At 34.3% G+C, this 21,127-nt stretch overlaps 1 protein-coding gene across 1 annotated transcript; it reads left to right on the top strand.

Annotated features, from left to right (window-relative positions):
- Window positions 1–313: 313 nt before the first annotated feature.
- Window positions 314–17,739, top strand: LOC139504983 (WW domain-binding protein 2-like). Its single transcript, XM_071294853.1, has 7 exons — window positions 314–499; window positions 2,147–2,249; window positions 4,899–5,037; window positions 7,031–7,123; window positions 7,757–7,900; window positions 14,791–14,889; window positions 16,129–17,739. Exons 1-7 carry the CDS (start codon window positions 444–446, stop codon window positions 16,251–16,253), a joined length of 759 nt encoding a protein of 252 aa, XP_071150954.1. The 5' UTR covers window positions 314–443; the 3' UTR covers window positions 16,254–17,739.
- Window positions 17,740–21,127: the final 3,388 nt, after the last annotated feature.

The following is a 21,127-nucleotide window of genomic DNA, read 5'->3' as shown; positions in this document are numbered from 1 at the left end:
ATAATTTTTGGTAATCACTAATTTTTAAAATGTATTAAAGGACAGTGAAAGAAGAGACAACTGTTTTATTTACTTTTCATTGTTTATTAAAAAAAAAATAATGAACCTTTGTAATATTTAATTTTTTTGTCATGTTTGTTTGTGTGTTTTTTTATTAGCCTACTTGGTTTTGTAAGTCATGATTCTGTTTACATTTTCCCGGAAATGGAAAATAAATACGGCGAGATTGAAAAATATGCTTGAAACTTAGTCTAATATAAGGCTTATGTAAAACGTTTTAAAGACCAAAAGATTAATCTATTCGGAGTTTTCTAGATTTTATATTTCTTTAACCCGTACAGTCAAGAGATTTTTATATTACGTCAACTGACAAGTGATTCTTATTCATTACTTCTTGGTGAAAACAGCGTAGAACGCAATATAACATTATTTGAAAAGAAATAATGTCATTGAACACAGCACATGCCCATGGAGGCGTTTTGATATATGCTGGCGAACGGTATATTGACTTACAGTAAACAAGAATAGAATTGCAATCATATTTTTTTTATGAATTCAGAAAACAGTTTATTGAATTGTATTCTATATTATATACCAAAGATAAAGGGGCAATCATAATCATAAGTCAAATAAAAAAACCTACATTTCTTCTTCTTCTTCATCTGCGGGACTACCCGTTGTGACATTACATATCTAGTCCCCTAAGGCTATATACAGTATTTACGATAAAATCAGGTTTTTACGGTTAAAATTATGTGCAATCGTTCAGTCTGGTATTAATGTGTTGTCTGTAGCCCTGAGCGGATATCTTCAACTGATACCGCTTCAGCAACCCTGGCAGGTAATGTATTCGATTCCATGATTGTTTTTGGAAAGAAGGAGTTCTTGTAGACGTCACTGGTGACTCTGTTGGTAAAACTTGTGTCCTCCACGAGTTCTACTGTGGCCACCTTTGAGGTAAGTACTCTGGTTGAAGTCTATCAGCTCATTCTGGATATGATAGAGCATGCATAGCCTGTTGTCACGGCGTCTTGTCTGTAATGTGTCCCATTTTAGGTCCTCTAACATTGTAGTGACACACCCTGGTGGGCGTGATGTGTAGTCATTACAAACAAATCTAGCAGCTCTCTTTCTGTATGAGTTCTAGTGTGTTGATGCTTGCTTGGTTGGTTGGGTCCAATATAGTAAAAGCATACTCTATGACAGGTCGCATGAGTGTTGTATAGCCAGCAGCCTTTACTTTCCTTGTACATTCTTTTAGGTTTTGTTTAACAAACCCAAGTGTTTGGTTACCCTTTGCTGTAACACTATTGATATGTTTGTTCCATAGAAATTGTTTGATATTGAAACTCCCAAGTACTTTGGCACTATCTACTGGGTCGAGTATGTGTCCATTTAGAGTGTATTGGTATTGTATATTCACAATGTGGGTTGGTGGTTTAGTGCTTAAGACCAATGGCTACAGTGCTGAAGGCCCAGGTTCGATCCTGACTTGGTGCGCTGGAAATTTAAATACATGAGAGGGTGATTTCAACCTCCAAAACAAATCTCTGGTAACCATAGCAAAGTTTAAACTAAAAATTAATGATTAATTTTGGTGGCTTCAGAATTGTCGAAGTAGTCCAGACTTTTACCAGGAGATCAGATATCTCTACTGTTTGTCTGTTCCATTAAATTCTATTAAAAACCAGGGGTGAACTCAAGATCTTTGAATGATCAACAGTACCTGCTCCACTAAAGGTGTCGTTTTGTTACTCAACTTAATGATCAGTCACATTTACATTTGGTAATTAATTAAATGCATATGTCATAAACAAGAGACCTGAAATGCCCATATTTTCAGACAGATCATGCAGATTCTGGACGACATACCATAAGTTATCATGGTTATTATAATGCATTTATCATATGTCCTTAAACATGTTAAACCTTCTAACAGATATCTAAACCTAACAAAACAAGGACAGAATACTTAAAGGATGTAAATAAGATTAAAGAATGAGAATAAGAATAAGAATTTTATTAGTATAAAATCCAAACAATAGGATTGTTACTAAAATACAAAACAAAATGAGACAAGCAATGTTACCAATAATTTTACATAAAAAACTTCTGATTTAGAAATATTTTATTATATACATTGCAGGATTTTACTATATTGTGATGGAGTGGAGATGGGATTTGATGGGGTCAAACTACCACATTTTAAAGGCAACAAAAAAGGAACAGTTTATTTAACCACTCACAGAGTTAGTATAACATTTGAAATAAGGCTGACGAGTCACTTTAAAAGTGGTATGGTGTACATGTACTATCATTATCACCCATCAAAAAAGGATTTTATTCTTTTTCTGTTCAGTAATCCAAATAAACACTATATAAAGCCATTGTCTGATCTTCAATAATGCAATTTCCAAAAGTATAACATTGATGGTAAGGAGTTTCTCAGCACAACTTGTAGAGTCTTGATCTTGATAATACCACTTGTGTCCATTTTACCTTTTCCATGTCTTCTGGACTTGAACTCCACATTAAATTAACTGATAACAATAAGGTTTTATATATAGTAACGGCTATCTGGACTGTGTCTTCTATTTATTTTTTGTCATACATTTTTTTGGTTTGGTGTTGGTGATTTGTGTGGTCTGTTCACTCTGTTGTACAGGCTAATACTATTGGTATTTCCTGGTGATTTGTGTGGTCTGTTCACTCTGTTGTACAGGCTAATACTATTGGTATTGGTGATTTGTGTGGTCTGTTCACTCTGTTGTACAAGCTAATACTATTGGTATTTCCTGGTGATTTGTGTGATCTGTTCACTCTGTTGTACAGGCTTATACTATTGGTATTTCCTGGTGATTTGTGTGGGTCTGTTCACTCTGTTGTACAGGCTAATACTATTGGTATTTCCTGGTGATTTGTGTGATCTGTTCACTCTGTTGTACAGGCTAATACTATTGGTATTTCCTGGTGATTGTGTGGTCTGTTCACTCTGCTGTACATGCTAATACTATTGGTATTTTTGGAGATTTGTGTGATCTGTTCACTCTGTTGTACAGGCTAATACTATTGGTATTTCCTGGTGATTTGTGTGATCTGTTCACTCTGTTGTACAGGCTAATACTATTGGTATTTCCTGGTGATTTGTGTGATCTGTTCACTCTGTTGTACAGGCTAATACTATTGGTATTTCCTGGTGATTTGTGTGATCTGTTCACTCTGTTGTACAGGCTAATACTATTGGTATTTCCTGGTGATTTGTGTGATCTGTTCACTCTGTTGTACAGGCTAATACTATTGGTATTTCCTGGTGATTTGTGTGATCTGTTCACTCTGTTGTACAGGCTAATACTATTGGTATTTCCTGGTGATTTGTGTGATCTGTTCACTCTGTTGTACAGGCTAATACTATTGGTATTTCCTGGTGATTTGTGTGATCTGTTCACTCTGTTGTACAGGCTAATACTATTGGTATTTCCTGGTGATTTGTGTGATCTGTTCACTCTGTTGTACAGGCTAATACTATTGGTATTTCCTGGTGATTTGTGTGATCTGTTCACTCTGTTGTACAGGCTAATACTATTGGTATTTCCTGGTGATTTTGTGTGATCTGTTCACTCTGTTGTACAGGCTAATACTATTGGTATTTCCTGGTGATTTGTGTGGTCTGTTCACTCTGTTGTACAGGCTTATACTATTGGTATTTCCTGGTGATTTGTGTGGTCTGTTCACTCTGTTGTACAGGCTAATACTATTGGTATTTCCTGGTGATTTGTGTGGATCTGTTCACTCTGTTGTACAGGCTAATACTATTGGTATTTCCTGGTGATTTGTGTGATCTGTTCACTCTGTTGTACAGGCTAATACTATTGGTATTTCCTGGTGATTTGTGTGATCTGTTCACTCTGTTGTACAGGCTAATACTATTGGTATTTCCTGGTGATTTGTGTGATCTGTTCACTCTGTTGTACAGGCTAATACTATTAGTATTGGTGATTTGTGTGATCTGTTCACTCTGTTGTACAGGCTAATACTATTGGTATTTCCTGGTGATTTGTGTGATCTGTTCACTCTGTTGTACAGGCTAATACTATTGGTATTTCCTGGTGATTTGTGTGATCTGTTCACTCTGTTATACAGGCTAATACTATTGGTATTTCCTGGTGATTTGTGTGATCTGTTCACTCTGTTGTACAGGCTAATACTATTGGTATTTCCTGGTGATTTGTGTGGTCTGTTCACTCTGTTGTACAGGCTAATACTATTGGTATTTCCTGGTGATTTGTGTGATCTGTTCACTCTGTTGTACAGGCTAATACTATTGGTATTTTCCTGGTGATTTGTGTGATCTGTTCACTCTGTTGTACAGGCTAATACTATTGGTATTTCCTGGTGATTTGTGTGATCTGTTCACTCTGTTGTACAGGCTAATACTATTGGTATTTCCTGGTGATTTGTGTGATCTGTTCACTCTGTTGTACAAGCTAATACTATTGGTATTACCTGGTGATTTGTGTGATCTGTTCACTCTGTTGTACAGGCTAATACTATTGGTATTTCCTGGTGATTTGTGTGATCTGTTCACTCTGTTGTACAGGCTTATACTATTGGTATTTCCTGGTGATTTGTGGTCTGTTCACTCTGTTGTACAGGCTAATACTATTGGTATTTGTTGGTGATTTGTGTGATCTGTTCACTCTGTTGTACAGGCTAATACTATTGGTATTTCCTGGTGATTTGTGTGGTCTGTTCACTCTGTTGTACAGGCTAATACTATTGGTATTTCCCGTATACTTTTACAGTATTATTATATTGGTAAATAACTTTTCAAATATTCAAAAATCGTACAGGCCATTTAAAGATGCTTTTGTTTTAGGTTTGTTTCTTTGTGATTTTAGGTGATATTTAACAACAATAGTTCATCAGACATGTTGAAATCCTTCAGTATACCATTTATGTGTATGAGGGAGGTGGAGTTAGAACAACCTATATTTGGGGCCAATTATATAAAAGGCAAAGTAAATGCAGAACAGGGAGGTAGGTATCAATGTGATGTACAGTTCAAACGTTGAATAGTTTTTCAAAAAGTTCATTAATGTATTGCAAGTATGAAAGAAGTTGTAATTATATATACAAGGTAACCTTTTCTCTTTATACGACCACAAAAATTGAAAATTTTTTGGTCGTATATTGGTATCACGTTGGAAAGGAAGGTTGGGATTGATTTTGGGAGTTTTGGTTCCAACTGTTTAGGCAAATAAGCATTATTTTTGGTTTTCGCGCCATAACTTTAGTATTAGTAAATAGAAATCTATGAAATTTAATCACAAGGTTTATGACCATAAAAGGAAGGTTGGGATTGATTTTGGGAGTTTTGGTCCCAACAGTTTAGGAATAAGGGGCCCAAAGCGTCCAAAAATAAACTTTATTTGATTTCATCAAAAAAATAAATTATTGGGGTTCTTTGATTTGCCAAATCTAACTGCGTATGTAGATTGTTAATTTTTGGTCCCGTTTTCAAATTGGTCTACATTAAGGTCCAGAGGGTCCAAAATTAAACTTAAAGTTTGATTTTAACAAAAATTGAATCCTTGGGGTTCTTTGATATGCTGAATCTAAAAATGTACTTAGATTTTTGATTATTGGCCCAGTTTTCAAGCTGGTCCAAATTGGGGTCCAAAATTAAACTTTGTTTGATTTCATCAAAATTGAATAATTGGGGTTCTTTGATATGCCAAATCTAACTGTGTATGTAGATTTCTTAATTTTTTGGTCCCGTTTTCAAATTGGTCTACATTAAAGTCCAAAGGGTTCAAAATTAAACTAAGTTTGATTTTAACAAAAATTGAATTCTTGGGCTTCTTTGATATGCTGAATCTAAACATGTACTTAGATTATTGATTATGGGCCCAGTTTTCAAGTTGGTCCAAATCAGGATCCAAAATTATTATATTAAGTATTGTGCAATAGCAAGATATTTTCAATTGCACAGTATTCAGCAATAGCAAGAAATCTTCAATTGCACAGTATTGTGCAATATCAAGAAATTTTCAATTGCACAGTATTGTGCAATAGCAAGAAATCTTCAATTGCACAGTATTGTGCAATAGCAAGTATTTTCAATTGCACAGTATTGCGCAATAGCAAGAAATATCTAATTGCACAATATTGCGCAATAGCAAGAAGCTTTAAATTGGAGTTATCTTTCTTTGTCCAGAATAGTAGTTGAATCAACTTAAATCATTGTTTTATACAATATGCAATGTATATTCACTTTTACTACCAACTGATGAATTAAAACAATCTTTACCATTCAGTGATAACAAGCACCTTTTTACATTTTAATATTTTATGATGTATTTAAATGAGTAGTTATTGTTGCAAACTCCATTAGTAATTTGAATTGAGATCAGTTTTGGAATAAGGAAAAGGGGGATGTGAAAAAAAATGGGGATGGGGGTTTAATTTTTCTCATTTCAGATTCATAAATAAAATGAAAATTTCTTCAAACATTTTTTTGAGAGGATTAATATTCAACAGCATAGTGAATTGCTCAAAGGCAAAAAACAAATTTTAGGTTTATTAGACCACATTCATTCTGTGTTAGAAACCTATACTGTGTCAACTATTTAATCACAATCCAAAATTTAGAGCTGAATCCAGCTTGAATGTTGCGTCCATACTTGCCCCAAGGGTTCAACCTCTGTGGTCTTATAAAGCTGCGCCCTGCGGAGCATCTGGTTAAACTTCATACAGAAACACTAATTTAAAGTTTCTAAGAGATATTGTTTTGATCCCAGAAGCAGATATGGGTCTGATTACTTTCAATGTAATTGATTAAATTACAATTTCTTTGTCATTTGTAGGATTGTGTCAGACACTTTTAAAATTTGATAATAACATGTCACAAAGTCAAGTTTTATCTTTTGTATGTGTTAGTTTTCTATTTCTATAAACCATAAATCAAATTGAATGTAACCATACTTGCTTGAAAAACAACAACAATATAACATTTTTAAAATCTCTATAGGTAATTGGGAAGGTCAAGCAAAGATCAAGTTATGGTTCAACAATGGAGGTGCAATAGAATTTGGACAAGCTATGTTGAAAGCTGGACAATTAGGTAAGATAAAAAGGGAGGTACCTATTTTCATGTCTAAGAGTTGGGACAACCTGTATAGAGTACAAACTGTGTAGGCTAGTTCTGTTTGTCAAAGGGAGATAAATGCATGAAATGATGCTGAGGTAGACAAGCTGTGTGGATGCTGGGAGCATTAGTTAAAAGTGCAGGACAGGACATTTCTGAATGAATAGGTGTAATGCTGCTGAGTTAGGAAAAGCTGTGTGAAGCCTGCGTTCCAAGTGTAGGACAGGACAGTTCTGTTTGTCAAAGGGAGATAAAGTGTGTGATGATCTGTTGTTTGTTAAAGATTTGAATTTGAAAAAAAAACAAAGAACCGCAATACTTTTTCTTCATTAAATAATTATGAGAAACCAACAAGTTGCTTACTGTTGATTCATTTGATTTTGTGGTTTTGCCAAAGTCTACATATGTTAATTAAGAAAATTTGTATTTCATTTTAAATTCGTGATTCTCTTGTACCCATGAAATCTACAAAAATTGGTATGAACGAATAATAACGAATCCACAGTATATCTATGAATATCATTAGATCTCTAATGGACAGTTGTCTCATTGGTAGTCATACCACATCTTCTTAGTTTATAAATATAATATGTAACAATTTCTTTTCAGCATCAAGGAATAGAGTACAACAACCTCCACCATATATACCACCCCAGGGCAATTTTTACCAAGCCCCACCCCCATCATATTCACCCCCACAGAACGGATATTATGATTGGGTGCCCTACCAGACATTCCCAACAGCTCCACCACGTAAGTATTGGTGTCGTGAATATAGGCCAAGAGACTTTAGCACTTGATCTTATGTAATTGTTTCCCGTACTTTCGAGCACACTATTGTTAATGTAACGTAACGTTATTGTTACGTATATATATCATCTTACGATCATAAAGCATCTAAACTAGCAAGACGTTATTATTCCTCCACAACAAAAGAGAATAACCCTCAAGATATTGGTGCCGTGACGAAAACCACAACTAGAGATGAGTTCGAAACTCAAAACAGTACGAGCCGCACATCGACGAGCAGTAATAAAGCTACTGAAAAAAGCAGACCCGACAGAAGAACCGCATCAAGATGTTATCAACCTCAGATCCATGATGGAGCTCATCAAAACCAAGAAGAAGACATTGTCTGACCTCAATGAGAAGATTCTAGAATCTATTGAAGAAGAAGAAGACTTCGACCAAGAAATTGAAGAAGTTGACAAATACGAGTTAGATATTCAAATTGGAATAACGAAAATTGAGAAGATCCTAAAAGAAGTAAGTCATTCTAAAAATCAATCAGCTCTTAACCCTAATGCATCAGATTTTATATGCAATAAACCAAGCGTGCAAGAACATTCTAACCAGATAATTTTCAACTCAGAGCAAACAAGCCTAAGCCAGTCAAGCATGCCCATCTCCACAGTATCAAGTCATTATAACAAATTGCCTAAACTCAACTTGCCAACTTTCGGCGGTAATCTACTAGAATGGTCAGCCTTTTGGGATTCCTATAATAATTCCGTACATGAAAATCCTTCATTGAGTGACGTGCAACGATTTAATTATTTAAAATCGCAACTTTATGGAGAAGCTAGCCAGTGTATTTCGGGAATGCAAATGACTAATACAAACTATAATCAAGCTATACAAATTCTACACGAGAGATTTGGCCAACAACACAAAATAGTTAACGCATACATGCAAAATTTGCTAAATTTGCCTGCACCAACGCCAGGAATTAGGGGACTGAAATCGTTCAGTGACACACTAGAAAGTAATATACGTGAACTAGAAGGAATGGGTCGATATCAGGAATCGTACGGAAGCCTATTAATACCCCTAATACTCAACAAACTTCCATGTTTTGTCAGACAAAACATTACTCAGGACCACGGTAATGATGATTGGGATATTTCAAGTTTACGCAAAGCAATAAAGAAAGAAATTTGTATCCAAGAGGCCGCTAACGCCAATCCTATTGAAACCGATATTATCCCCACCGCATCGTTCGTGACAGAAACAACAAATAATAGATGGAGTTCAACAGGGTCTAAAGATAGTAACAACAATAGTTCAGTTAAGACAAAAAGGCCGTGTTTGTTTTGTCAAAACCCGCATCACCCAAATGAATGTACAAAGATCACCGATATAAACGCCCGCACCCAAATCGTAAAGGAAAAACGAGTTTGCTTTAACTGTTTCGGTAATCACAAGGTTTCGGAATGCAGGTCAAAATACAGTTGCCGAAATTGCAGTAAAAAACATCAACAGTAGCATATGCCGTAATAGTTTACTAAATGAAAACTTCACTTCAAATGAAAATAAAACCGTAACAAAACCTGTCAACGAAGAGCTACAAAGTACAACGGAAACAAAGAGCGCCGCTATGCATTCTGCCGTTACAGCACATACCGAAATTTTATTGAAAACCGCCGTAGCGCCCGTATGGTACCATGATGAAAGTGTAATGACTAACATTCTACTCGATGAAGGCGCCCAGAATTCATTTATTTCTCAAGAACTAGTAGAGAAACTTCATATCAAACCAACTGGTATAGTAAGCATGCAAATTTCTGCATTTGGCGGGAAAGAAGGTGAGGTACGCAACCTGGAGAAAGCAACATTATCCGTTGAGACCGAAAGAAAAGAAAGAATTCCAATGGAAGTAATTATTGTTCCAAAAATTGCCGCACCGATACATATGAAGAAACGAGTAAACATTAACAGCTTGCCCTATTTACGAGGATTACAACTTGCCCACCCAGTCACGCAGGATGAAAAGTTTTCCATTTCACTTCTCGTTGGAGCAGACTACTACTGGTCTTTAGTACAAGATGAAGTTATTCGAGGTGACGGACCAACAGCAGTTAAATCCAAAATAGGCTATTTGCTATCAGGACCACTGAACACAGATATCAACACTCAACAATGGAACTCTACGATGATGAATGTCTTAGTGACGCACAAACCCGAGGAGTGCGATTTACAGAAATTTTGGGAAATTGAGTCGAGCGGATTAGAGGCGGATTCTGATGAAAACACAAAAAATGTACAAAACCTAATGCTTGAGTACCAAAACTCTAGCATAACTTTTAAGGAAAATAAATATGTCGCAAAACTGCCATGGAAACCAGATCATCCCGAATTACCCACTAATGAATATATAGCAAGAAGGAGGACCCAGAATGTTATAGAAAGGTTGGCTAAAGATCCGGATATGTTAAATCTATACGACAAGATTATCAAAGAACAGGAACTGAAAGACTTCATAGAAAAGGTACCCACTACAGAAATAGATCGCGAGCATGGAAGAATTCACTACATACCACACCATCCCGTTAAGAAAGATTCAAACACGACCCCTATTAGGATTGTATATGACTGCAGTTGCCATGGAAATCCAGATTTACCCAGCCTTAATGACTGCCTATCTTCAGCACCACCTATTTTAAATAAATTGACAAGCATTCTTACAAGATTTAGATTAGGAAAATATGGCATCACAACGGACATAGAAAAAGCATTTTTACAAGTAAGACTTGATAATGATGACCGAGACGCCACACACGTTTCTTTTGGTTGTCCGATTCAACTGACCCAACAAGTGAGTTAATTATGTACAGATTCAAAGTTGTTCTTTTTGGAGCAACGTGTTCGCCGTTTATTTTAAACGCAACATTACTGAAACATTTATCCATGAATCAGAGCAAAGTAGCAACAATTCTACAAGAAGATCTATATGTTGACAATGTACTATCTAGCATGAACTCAGAAGAATCCGCAATTAAATACTTTAATGAATCCAGAGAACTGCTAAAACAGGGAGGCTTCAATTTACGGTCATGGATGTCTAACAGCGACAAACTCAGAGATTTGGCCCTATCGGAAAGAGTATTGGATTCAGACAAGGAGACAAAAATATTGGGAATGCGCTGGGATGCAGAATCAGATACACTCAGCTTTGCCGAAACAAAACAATTAAAGATGGACACACAGTTGACAAAACGTGAACTTTTGAGACAGTCTTCCGCTATATATGACCCGTTAGGACTACTCGGACCGATAACAATTAGAGCAAAAACACTTATTCAAGAACTTTGGAAAAAAGGATATGCATGGGACGAGAAACTACCAAAAGAAATTGAAAACGAATGGACCGATGTGAAGAATGACATCTTACAGATAACTACGAAACTGAAAATACAGAGATACTATTTTGCAAACGAGGACGAAGAAACTAGCGAGTCTACTCTACACATTTTTGTTGATGCAAGTCAGAAAGCATATGGAGCTTCCGTTTACTTGAGTAAAGGCACAGAGTCGACACTTGTTATCGCAAAGAACCGTGTTGCAACGTTAAAATTAATAACTCTACCAAAATTAGAATTAATGGCTGCAGTGATTGGAGCACGACTCTCAAAAGATGTAATCAAAAACTTAGGAATCAAAAGAGCAGTATTTTGGAGCGATAGCCAAATAGTTCTACATTGGCTCACCTCATCGAAATCGTTTAACAAGTTTGTAAAAAATCGTGTTAGTGAAATTAAAGAACTAACTGAAACTCATGAATGGAAATATGTACCCACAGAAATGAACCCAGCTGACCTACAAACACGTGGATTGACTGCATCGCAATTTGAAGATTCGACATTATGGATGAATGGACCCCTATGGTTAACGGACGAGCGTAAATGGCCTACGTGGACAGGACATGTGGAAATAAGCACTCAGCTATCTAATATCACCGGACCAAAGACACACAGAAGTGACGATAAAATACCAAGTGATCCGCCGCAAATATCACAAATCATAGACATGAACAGGTATTCTGATCTAAATAAACTTTTAACTGTAACTGGATACGCCTTGAAATTCGTTAAGAACTGCCAGAAAAAACGTCCATATCGACTACGGAGTTCACAAGGTGACAGGAACCTAAGAACAAGTCTAACAAAAGAGGAAATTTCATTAGCTATGAATTTATGGATCAAAGATACACAGCAAGACAGGTTCGTGAAAGAGCTAGAACATATTTCGTTAAACTCGAAAGTTAAATCACTACCGCTTGTACAACAGTTACGTTTATATTTGGATGAAAATGGAATCATACGATGTAAAGGCAGAATACAAAATTCATCTATAGAAGAAAATGCGAAGTTTCCTATTTTACTACCAAAGAACCACAAACTTACAGATTTTGTCATTATGGACGCACATCTAAGAAATCTACATACAGGAGTCGGTCAGACAATAACACATATAAGGCAATCTTACTGGATACCAGCAATTCGACAATGTGTGAACAGTGTCTTACGTAAATGCATACAGTGCCAAAAAATAATTGGTAAACCGTATAACAGCCCGGAACCACCACCACTACCAAAGGATCGAGTAAAAGACACCAAACCATTTTGCACAACTGGGATAGATTTTGCCGGACCTCTACACATCAAGGATACATCAACACAACCGAGAAAGGTATATATATGTTTATTCACATGTGCATGTATACGAGCTATACATTTGGAACTTGTACCTGATTTGTCATTGAACACTTTTATCCTAGCATTTAGACGTTTTATCAGTCGAAAAGGAATACCGCAAACTATTTATTCTGATAACGCACCTACATTTGTAGCCGCATCAAATGCACTTCAAAGTCAGCTGAATTTACATATCAACTGGAAATTCATTCCGAAAGGAGCGCCGTGGTATGGCGGATGGTGGGAACGTCTAATTGGCTTAACGAAAATGACATTAAAGAAAGTATTTGGTAAAGCACTCGTCAGCGAACAATCTTTGACAACAATACTCACTGAGATTGAAACTATTATAAACAATCGCCCACTTACATATATATCTTCAGATATAAGAGATCCCGAACCCTTGACGCCATCTCATCTTTTACACGGGAGGATTATTACGACCACAGAGATGCACAACGACAAACACAACGCGAATATTCAAGAACTTGATACGATCACAGCAAACAAACTATTTGAGAGAAAAGGACTCTTATTAGACCATTTCGCAAAACGCTGGTCTAATGAATATCTTACCGGATTACGTGAATATCATCGAGCCTCTGGAAAACATACTGGACAAGTTAACATCGGTGACGTAGTTCAACTAGGAAGTGAATCGCCACGACTTTTATGGAGATTAGGAACAATAGAAGACGTCATCAAAGGAGGAGATGGACTTATTCGAGCAGCAAAAGTACGGACATCTAGAGGACTTGTTACCACACGACCAATTGTGAAGTTATATCCATTAGAACTATAGTAACTGTTATAGGATTTTTGTGAAGGACAGTTAACGTAAAGTGAAATTACAAAAAACTTTCAATGTGATCCATTTATAGAACTTTAAAGTTTTGATTATTTATCATTTAAAATAATTTTATTTCTTATGCATTTTGAGGCCCCCAGAATGTCGTGAATATAGGCCAAGAGACTTTAGCACTTGATCTTATGTAATTGTTTCCCGTACTTTCGAGCACACTATTGTTAATGTAACGTAACGTTATTGTTACGTATATATATCATCTTACGATCATAAAGCATCTAAACTAGCAAGACGTTATTATTCCTCCACAACAAAAGAGAATAACCCTCAAGATAATTGGTATTCTAGAGCTCTCTCTTCACATAACAGAAAGCAGAACTCTATTGAATGCTGTACCATCTATTTTCTATAGCTCAAAATGAAGTAGATATTATGCTGTCTTAATTTTTTCCTCCTGCTTCATGACCTAATTACTTTCAATAAGTCATCATAGATTCTTATTACGATCTGATATTTTGATGATCAATGGCATACAATAGATAGTTTTTGGAGTTCTGTTACTACAATCATTCGTTATATTGATAAAACTAAATAATTTAATTTAGAATGTAACGCATCTTCTTATTGGCTGACGTTATTTTGTTATCATCCCATAGACATAATTTAGTCATGTGACCGTGACGTCATCAACGTTTTTTCATGGTTTTCTACGGTTTAAAATGGAATTTAGAGTTAAATTATAAGAAATGACTGTAATATTTTTTCTGTCTATTTCGAAATAACATAAAAAATGTGGTGCACACTGTTAAGTAACCCGCTACGCGCGTTCTTCAGTTTGCACCACTGTTATTTCTTCATAGACAGAAACAAGAATGTGTCCAAAGTACACGGATGCCCCACTCCCACTATCATTTTCCATGTTCAATGGACCGTGAAAATGGATAAAAAATATAATTAGGGGCATTAAAATTAGAAAGATAATATCATAGGGAACATTTGTACTAAGTTTCAAGTTGATTGGACTTCAACTTCATCAAAAACTACCTTGACCAAAAACTTTAACCTGAAGCGGGACAGACGGACGGACGAACAGACGAACGAACGAACAGATGGACGGACGAACGAACGAACGGACGCACAGACCAGAAAACATAATGCCCCTCTACTATCGTAGGTGGGGCATAAAAATATTACAGTCATTCCTTAAATGTTTTGTTAAAGACAAAGAGTTAGCAAATAATTTTCAATGATACAAGCAAATTTAATTTAAAATATAGCTCCAACTTTATAAATGAATAATGTGACATAGGATAAATATCAATTTCATTCAAATTAAAATAGTGAAAAATGATCTTTTATTTTAGCGGAGTATGTGTATATGACTGAGGCTCCTCCACCCTATCCAGGAGTTGACCCAAGTGCACCACCACCTCAACCATACCAAGCCAATGGATACGGTTCAGGTATATATAATTAACAAAATGCAATAGTTCTAATTCTGTTTTAATTATGAGAAACATGATCTACTATAATGTTCTTTTATTATAATGGTCAATGTAAAAATTCACCTTTGTGAAGTGGATTTGATGATTATACTCTAATTATAAGTAGCCTGTCAATACTAAAGTTGTAAGTTCCAACATGGCTTGTACAGGTATGCTTGACTCCTAGCTTAGTTGACTCAGAATAAAGGTTTTCCAGACAAAAGTTTGCTGTTCTCTTTGTGAACTTTGGCTTTCACCAATAAAAACTGACCACCATGATAAAGCAAAGTGTGCTGAAAGTGGCGTTAACTGACTAAAATCAATCAATCAATCTTATTATTTCAATGAATTTATGTAACTGTTTTTTGCAAATTAGATTAAAGATTATAGGGACACAGAAAACCTTTTTTTCACCTTTACTTGAAACTGATTAAGGTAGATCATAAGTAAATGTTTTTTGAGACAGAATTTTCTTATAATTTGCCAAAATGAAGATTTTACTATGCTTTTTCAAAAATATAATAAAAAGTATAGGTCACCGTGCTATTTTTCAAGCTATGAGTCGTTGAAAATTGCCTAAATTTGGTTAGTTTGTTCATGAAAAAACACATAAGAGTGCATAAAACAAATTCTATGAGATAGAATTTTGAAATAAATTGTGAGAAGATAGATTGCATAATATCTTTTAAGAAAATAAAAGAAAACATGGTGTCACCGAACTTGTTTTCTTGCCACAAGTAAAAATAAAAAATTTCCCTATTAGCCCAGTATAAATTTTGTACTAAAAGAGTTATCTCCCCTTAAATGGCTCATTTGAAAAAATGATTTTAAAAACCAAAAAGGTTGATATTTGTTAAAATATTTTGATAATACAATAAATTAACAAGTTTTCTTTATATAAATAAACAGTCTAACCATTAAATTGCAAATGTGTTTCCAAATTTGCTGATTTGGGCAAATAACTAGACCGATTTTGTACTGTGATTGTACAATTCAAGATGGCGGTATACCATGAATCTACCTTAAAACAGATTTTGTAATATTTTAAAGTTAAGGACAGACGTTATTATCTCCCCTGTGAGTCATGTTCATCTGGAATAGGGAGAGTAATAAAAGGCCTAAAATTGTAAGCTATGCTCATAGAATTCTACCTTTACAATTTATAACACATATTTATATGCATTTAGCATTTAACATTTTTTCCCCTTATATTTACAGATGAGAAAGCTAGAGAGGCTGCTGCCAGTGCTTATTATAATCCCAATGCACCACACAATGTACACATGGTAACACCACCATCATGTCCGCCTTCTTATGATGATGCCACCAAGAAATATAACTAACATTAACTTCAACATTCTCCTGAAAACATGCCACACAATGTATAAGGTTAATTTTCTTCAGAAATGGAACAAAACAAAAAAAATTGAACCATTAAACTCTCAAGGTTTCAAAATGAATTAGTAATTTCATTAAAATGAATACTGTGGATTCATTTATATGCAATTGTTACCAATTTTTCATGGATTTGGTGGACACAGGGGAAATATTCTATGAATTGCCAATTTTCTGAAGGAATGTATGCAGACTTGGCCAAAACCACAAAATTAGATATCACGAATATATATACCGGTATGCAAGTTTTACTGAAACCATGAAAATTGGTACCCACGAAAATAAATGAACCCACAGTATGATGTACAGATAAGAGAAGTTATAGTTGTTTGTTCATTTAATTCATAAAAAATTACTGAAGTATTATAGGTGGTGGCGGATCAGAAGTCAATAAATTCTTGTGTTTCCTTATTTTTCTGTGAATTGCTATATTCAATCAGATTTATAATTGATGAATGGCTAAGCCAATTTTTTTTGGTTAAATCCAATATTTATAAACCCCTGAATATTTAAATTGACATCAGACACAATAACACTTCAGTTCATTATTTACTTCATGTTGTTAATTCACCCTAAGATATTGTAGGTGTATTTATACAGTATAACTTGTGTAGTCCTCTCCTTGTTTTTCTCAATCTCTACAACCTAGTTATCAATCATAGATAGAGAAATTTGTGATATCAATGTATAGTCAATTCTTTTGTGCTGTGATGGTATCAGACATATATTTGTAGAGGACTTTTCTGTTTTGACGGAAACCTCACATAGACTAAAAGGGCAAAAGCTCACTTGATTTGATTTTCAGTACGAATACAGACTGTGAAAGTGTGGCCTATCGATCATTTTGACTTTAAGAGTTTTAAGCAAGAGGTGTTGAAGTATAAGTCTGGATGATAATTTATTTGTTATAGATATGTTGTTAATGGATGGTTATTGTATATAGTTTTATATATGTTCATTTACATACAGTCAATGTCTTTTTCGTTCACTTGTTACATTTTGACTGAAAGGAAAGTGAATGATAATCTTATATGTCTTACTTTCTATTTCACAATTAAAACATTCCATGTACATTTAGCTTTGAAATTTACCGGTATCTAAAAATGGAAGTTATTAAAATATATTTTCAATTGTGTATGCCAAATATTTAACTTTTCAAATATCATCACAAAACTAGTCTTAAAACAGTTATTTTAAAGTGAATTATCATATTTTCAAACTTTGAAAGCTAAGATTAAGCAAACATAAAAAAGATAAAACAATAACTTATATTGATTTGAAAACATTAATTTCTGTAAAGCAGGTTTTCTGCTTAGTTTTTTTACTTTGAACAAATAATAATGTTTATGAACACTTTTAATGTATTGAAGGGTGAAATTTGTTGTAATTTCATTCTGTGTAATGTATCATGAATAATAAAAATATAAAACAAAAGTTTTTGATTTTTGTCTCATCTGTGACGAAAGTTGCATTATGTTAGACATAGATATTATTATCCAGCAGCGGCCAAGTAATCAATTTGTATTTAGCAAAATATTGCAGAAAGTAGATGATCTGGATGCTTCATATCTTGTATGCAAAGAATTCAGTTATGTTACCAAATTTCCATCAATCATATGTCCATTGTCCTTAAACTCATTTTCATAGTTCAATGACTCATTCTTTTGTGTTGTGAATTTCTCACTTATAGAGTAATAGGATAACTATATATGGTATATGGGTTCCTTGCAACCTATTAATGTCCATCAGACAGAGTTCACTTCCCATGGACCTCATTTCGTGGATCAGTGACAAAGGTTAAAGTTACTTGATTAGGTCTATTTCTCAAATACTATAAGCAGTAGGTCAACTGTATTAGGTGTATGGAAAGATTGTAATGGGTACATGTCATTCTTGTCAGTTTCATCTGACCTTGACCATATTTTCATGGTTCATTGGTCAATGTGAAGTTTTTGTGTTTTGGTCAATTTTTATAGGTACTATGAGCAATAGGTTAACTGTATTTGGTTTATGGAATGATTGTAAGGTGTACATGTCTGTCAGGCAGATATCATCTGACCTTGACCTCATTTTCAGGGTTCATTAGTTAATGTTAAGTTTTGTGTTTATGTTTGTTTTCAAAGTACAATAGGCAATAGGTAAACTTTATTTGGTGAATGAGATAGTAAGTACACATGTATGTCTGGTAAACATAATATGACCTTGACCTCATTTTCAGGGTTCATTGATCAATGTTAAGCATTTGTGTTTTCCAGATGAATCAATCAGCATATGCAATATGTCAGCTATATTTGGTGTTTAAAAAAATTGTATATTGTATATTTCTGTCCGACAAGATTTCCCTGACCTTGACCTCATTGTAATAGATCTTTTAAAATGTTAAGGACATATGAACATATGAAACAGTTATAGGGGAGGTAATGAGGTTGCTAACATATTATTTTTTTGCAACGTCAAACTATGACTTATCAGGAAAAGATTCAGTTTTTGACTGATTTTTTTCATTCAAACTTATGTAACTAAGTTCATGGACCCCTCTTTTTTAAAATGTCAATTGGATTGATTACATTAGAAGATTATGTTTGCCAACTTTCATGAAAACATAAATATTAGATTTGATAAATATACAGCAAAAAATTATGTTTTTTTTTACATTCCTGAACATTTGATAAATACAAGTTATTTGAAAAAACAAATTGCACAAATTTAAAGGACATTTATATAAAACAGAATTTACAAATACGTTAACAAAAAAAACAGCTTGTGTTTATCTTATTAAACAAAAAAGTTATGTATTTCTGTTGAATGGAAAAAAACATCCACAAATCCGAATTTTGAGCAAATATATAAAAACTCAACCTAATTTTACTCAAAAAGTAGCACATGAAGGTATATTTTTTCTTACAGGTATTTGATTAAATCAGGCAAAAAATAGCCGATATGCAAATTGTCAGCAAAATTTCAATATGGGATCTAAACTATATCGTACGCCCTTAAGTTTCTTCTGTAACCTATTTAGAAAACTTTAATCTTAAGATTTTCAACATAAAATCAATTGTTGGTAAAGCACATGAGACATTTCAGTGTGAGCACTCTTGTTATTGTTATTTAAATATTTTAGTTTAACTACAGGATTAAAAAGTGTATGAGTGCTCAAAACCTTCTCCCTTACTGAGGACAGTGATTAATAACATAGCATAAGAAGAAACAATAAAAGTCATTTAATTTGGAAATTGATTTACTCAACATTTTAGTATTTCACCCAAAAACAATAACAACGAGACTAATGACACTAATTACCATAGATCTAAGCATACTGGCAGTTACTGAAAGTTAGTTCAGAGCATAAATGCAATAATTATGTAAAGATTTAAAGGTCAATCAGTGCACATCCAACTTTGAAACTTATGTTAACAACTGTAAAGCTTAGGAGGAGAACTTTTTAAGATTGTGCTCACAACTGTTAGAATGTCATTTGTATATATTAAATATTTAGATGTATTGGTTTTTATCATTTGCTCATTGTTGAAGTTTGTACAGTGACACATAACTTCTACGTCATTTGGTCTTCTGTGTGGAGTCAGTTGTCTCATTTGCATTCACACCACATCTTCTAGATCTTATATTTATAGTAGATTTGGTTATTTATACACAATGTAGCCTGAAAATATGTGAATGAAGTTTTTTCTATCAATACAATAAAATGGAAATGGGGAAAGTGTCAAAGAGACAACAACCAGACCAAAGAGCAGAAAACTGTTAAAGGGTCTTCAACGTAGCCAGAAAATCCCTCACCTGGAGACGGGCCTCAGCTGGCCCATTTTACAAAAGAAACCAAGCAAAATGGCAATGATACATAAATTAACAATTGACTACTATCAGTTACTGACATGCCAACTCCAGACCTCAATTAAACTGATTCAAAATTTATGACGTCATCAACAACAAAATCTTAGTTGAAACCTATTTTTACTTTCAAAATTAATATTATATTGCTATACAATAAAAGGGTTATTGCATGAATATTGGGGAATATTGTCCCTCGTAGAACATATATTGTACTCGCAAGCTCATGCAATATAAAACTCTACTTGGGACAATATTCCCCAATATTCATGCAATAACCCTATATTATTATTATTATTATTATTATTATTATACGACCGCAAAAATTGAAATTTTTTGGTCGTATTTTTGTATCACGTTGGCGTCGTCGTCGTCCTTAGTCGGCGTCTGAAGACTTTTGGTTTTCGCACTATAACTTTAAATCTATGAAATTTAAACAAAGGTTTATGACCATAAAAGGAAGGCTGGATCGATTTTGGAAGTTTGGGAATAAGGGGCCAAAAAGGGCCCAAATAAGCATTTTCTTGGTTTTCGCACTATACCTTTAGTTTAAGTAAATAAAAATCTATAAAATTTTGACACAAGGTTTATGACCACAAAAGGAAGGTTGGGATTGATTTTGGGAGTTTTGGTCCCAACAGTTTAGGAATTAGGGGCCAAAAAAGGGCCCAAATAAGCATTATTCTTGGTTTTCTCACAATAACTTTAGTATAAGTAAATAGAAATCAATGAAATTCAAACACAAGGTTTATGAACACAAAAGAAGGTTGAGATTGATTTTGGGAGTTGAGGTCCCAACAGTTTAGGGATTAGGGGCCAAAAAGGGGCCCAAATAAGCATTTCCTTGGTTTTCGCACCATAACTTAAGTATTAATAAATAGAAAACTATGAAATTTAAGCACAAGGTTTATGACAATAAAAGGAAGGTTGGGATTGATTTTGGGAGTTTTGGTCCCAACAGTTTAGGAATAAGGGG

Source organism: Mytilus edulis, unplaced genomic scaffold (assembly GCF_963676685.1).
Source record: "Mytilus edulis unplaced genomic scaffold, xbMytEdul2.2 SCAFFOLD_387, whole genome shotgun sequence".
In the NCBI taxonomy this organism is placed as follows: domain Eukaryota; kingdom Metazoa; phylum Mollusca; class Bivalvia; order Mytilida; family Mytilidae; genus Mytilus; species Mytilus edulis.
The sequence above is the reverse complement of the archived record's forward strand: the minus strand, read 5'-3'. Positions and strand labels throughout refer to the sequence as shown.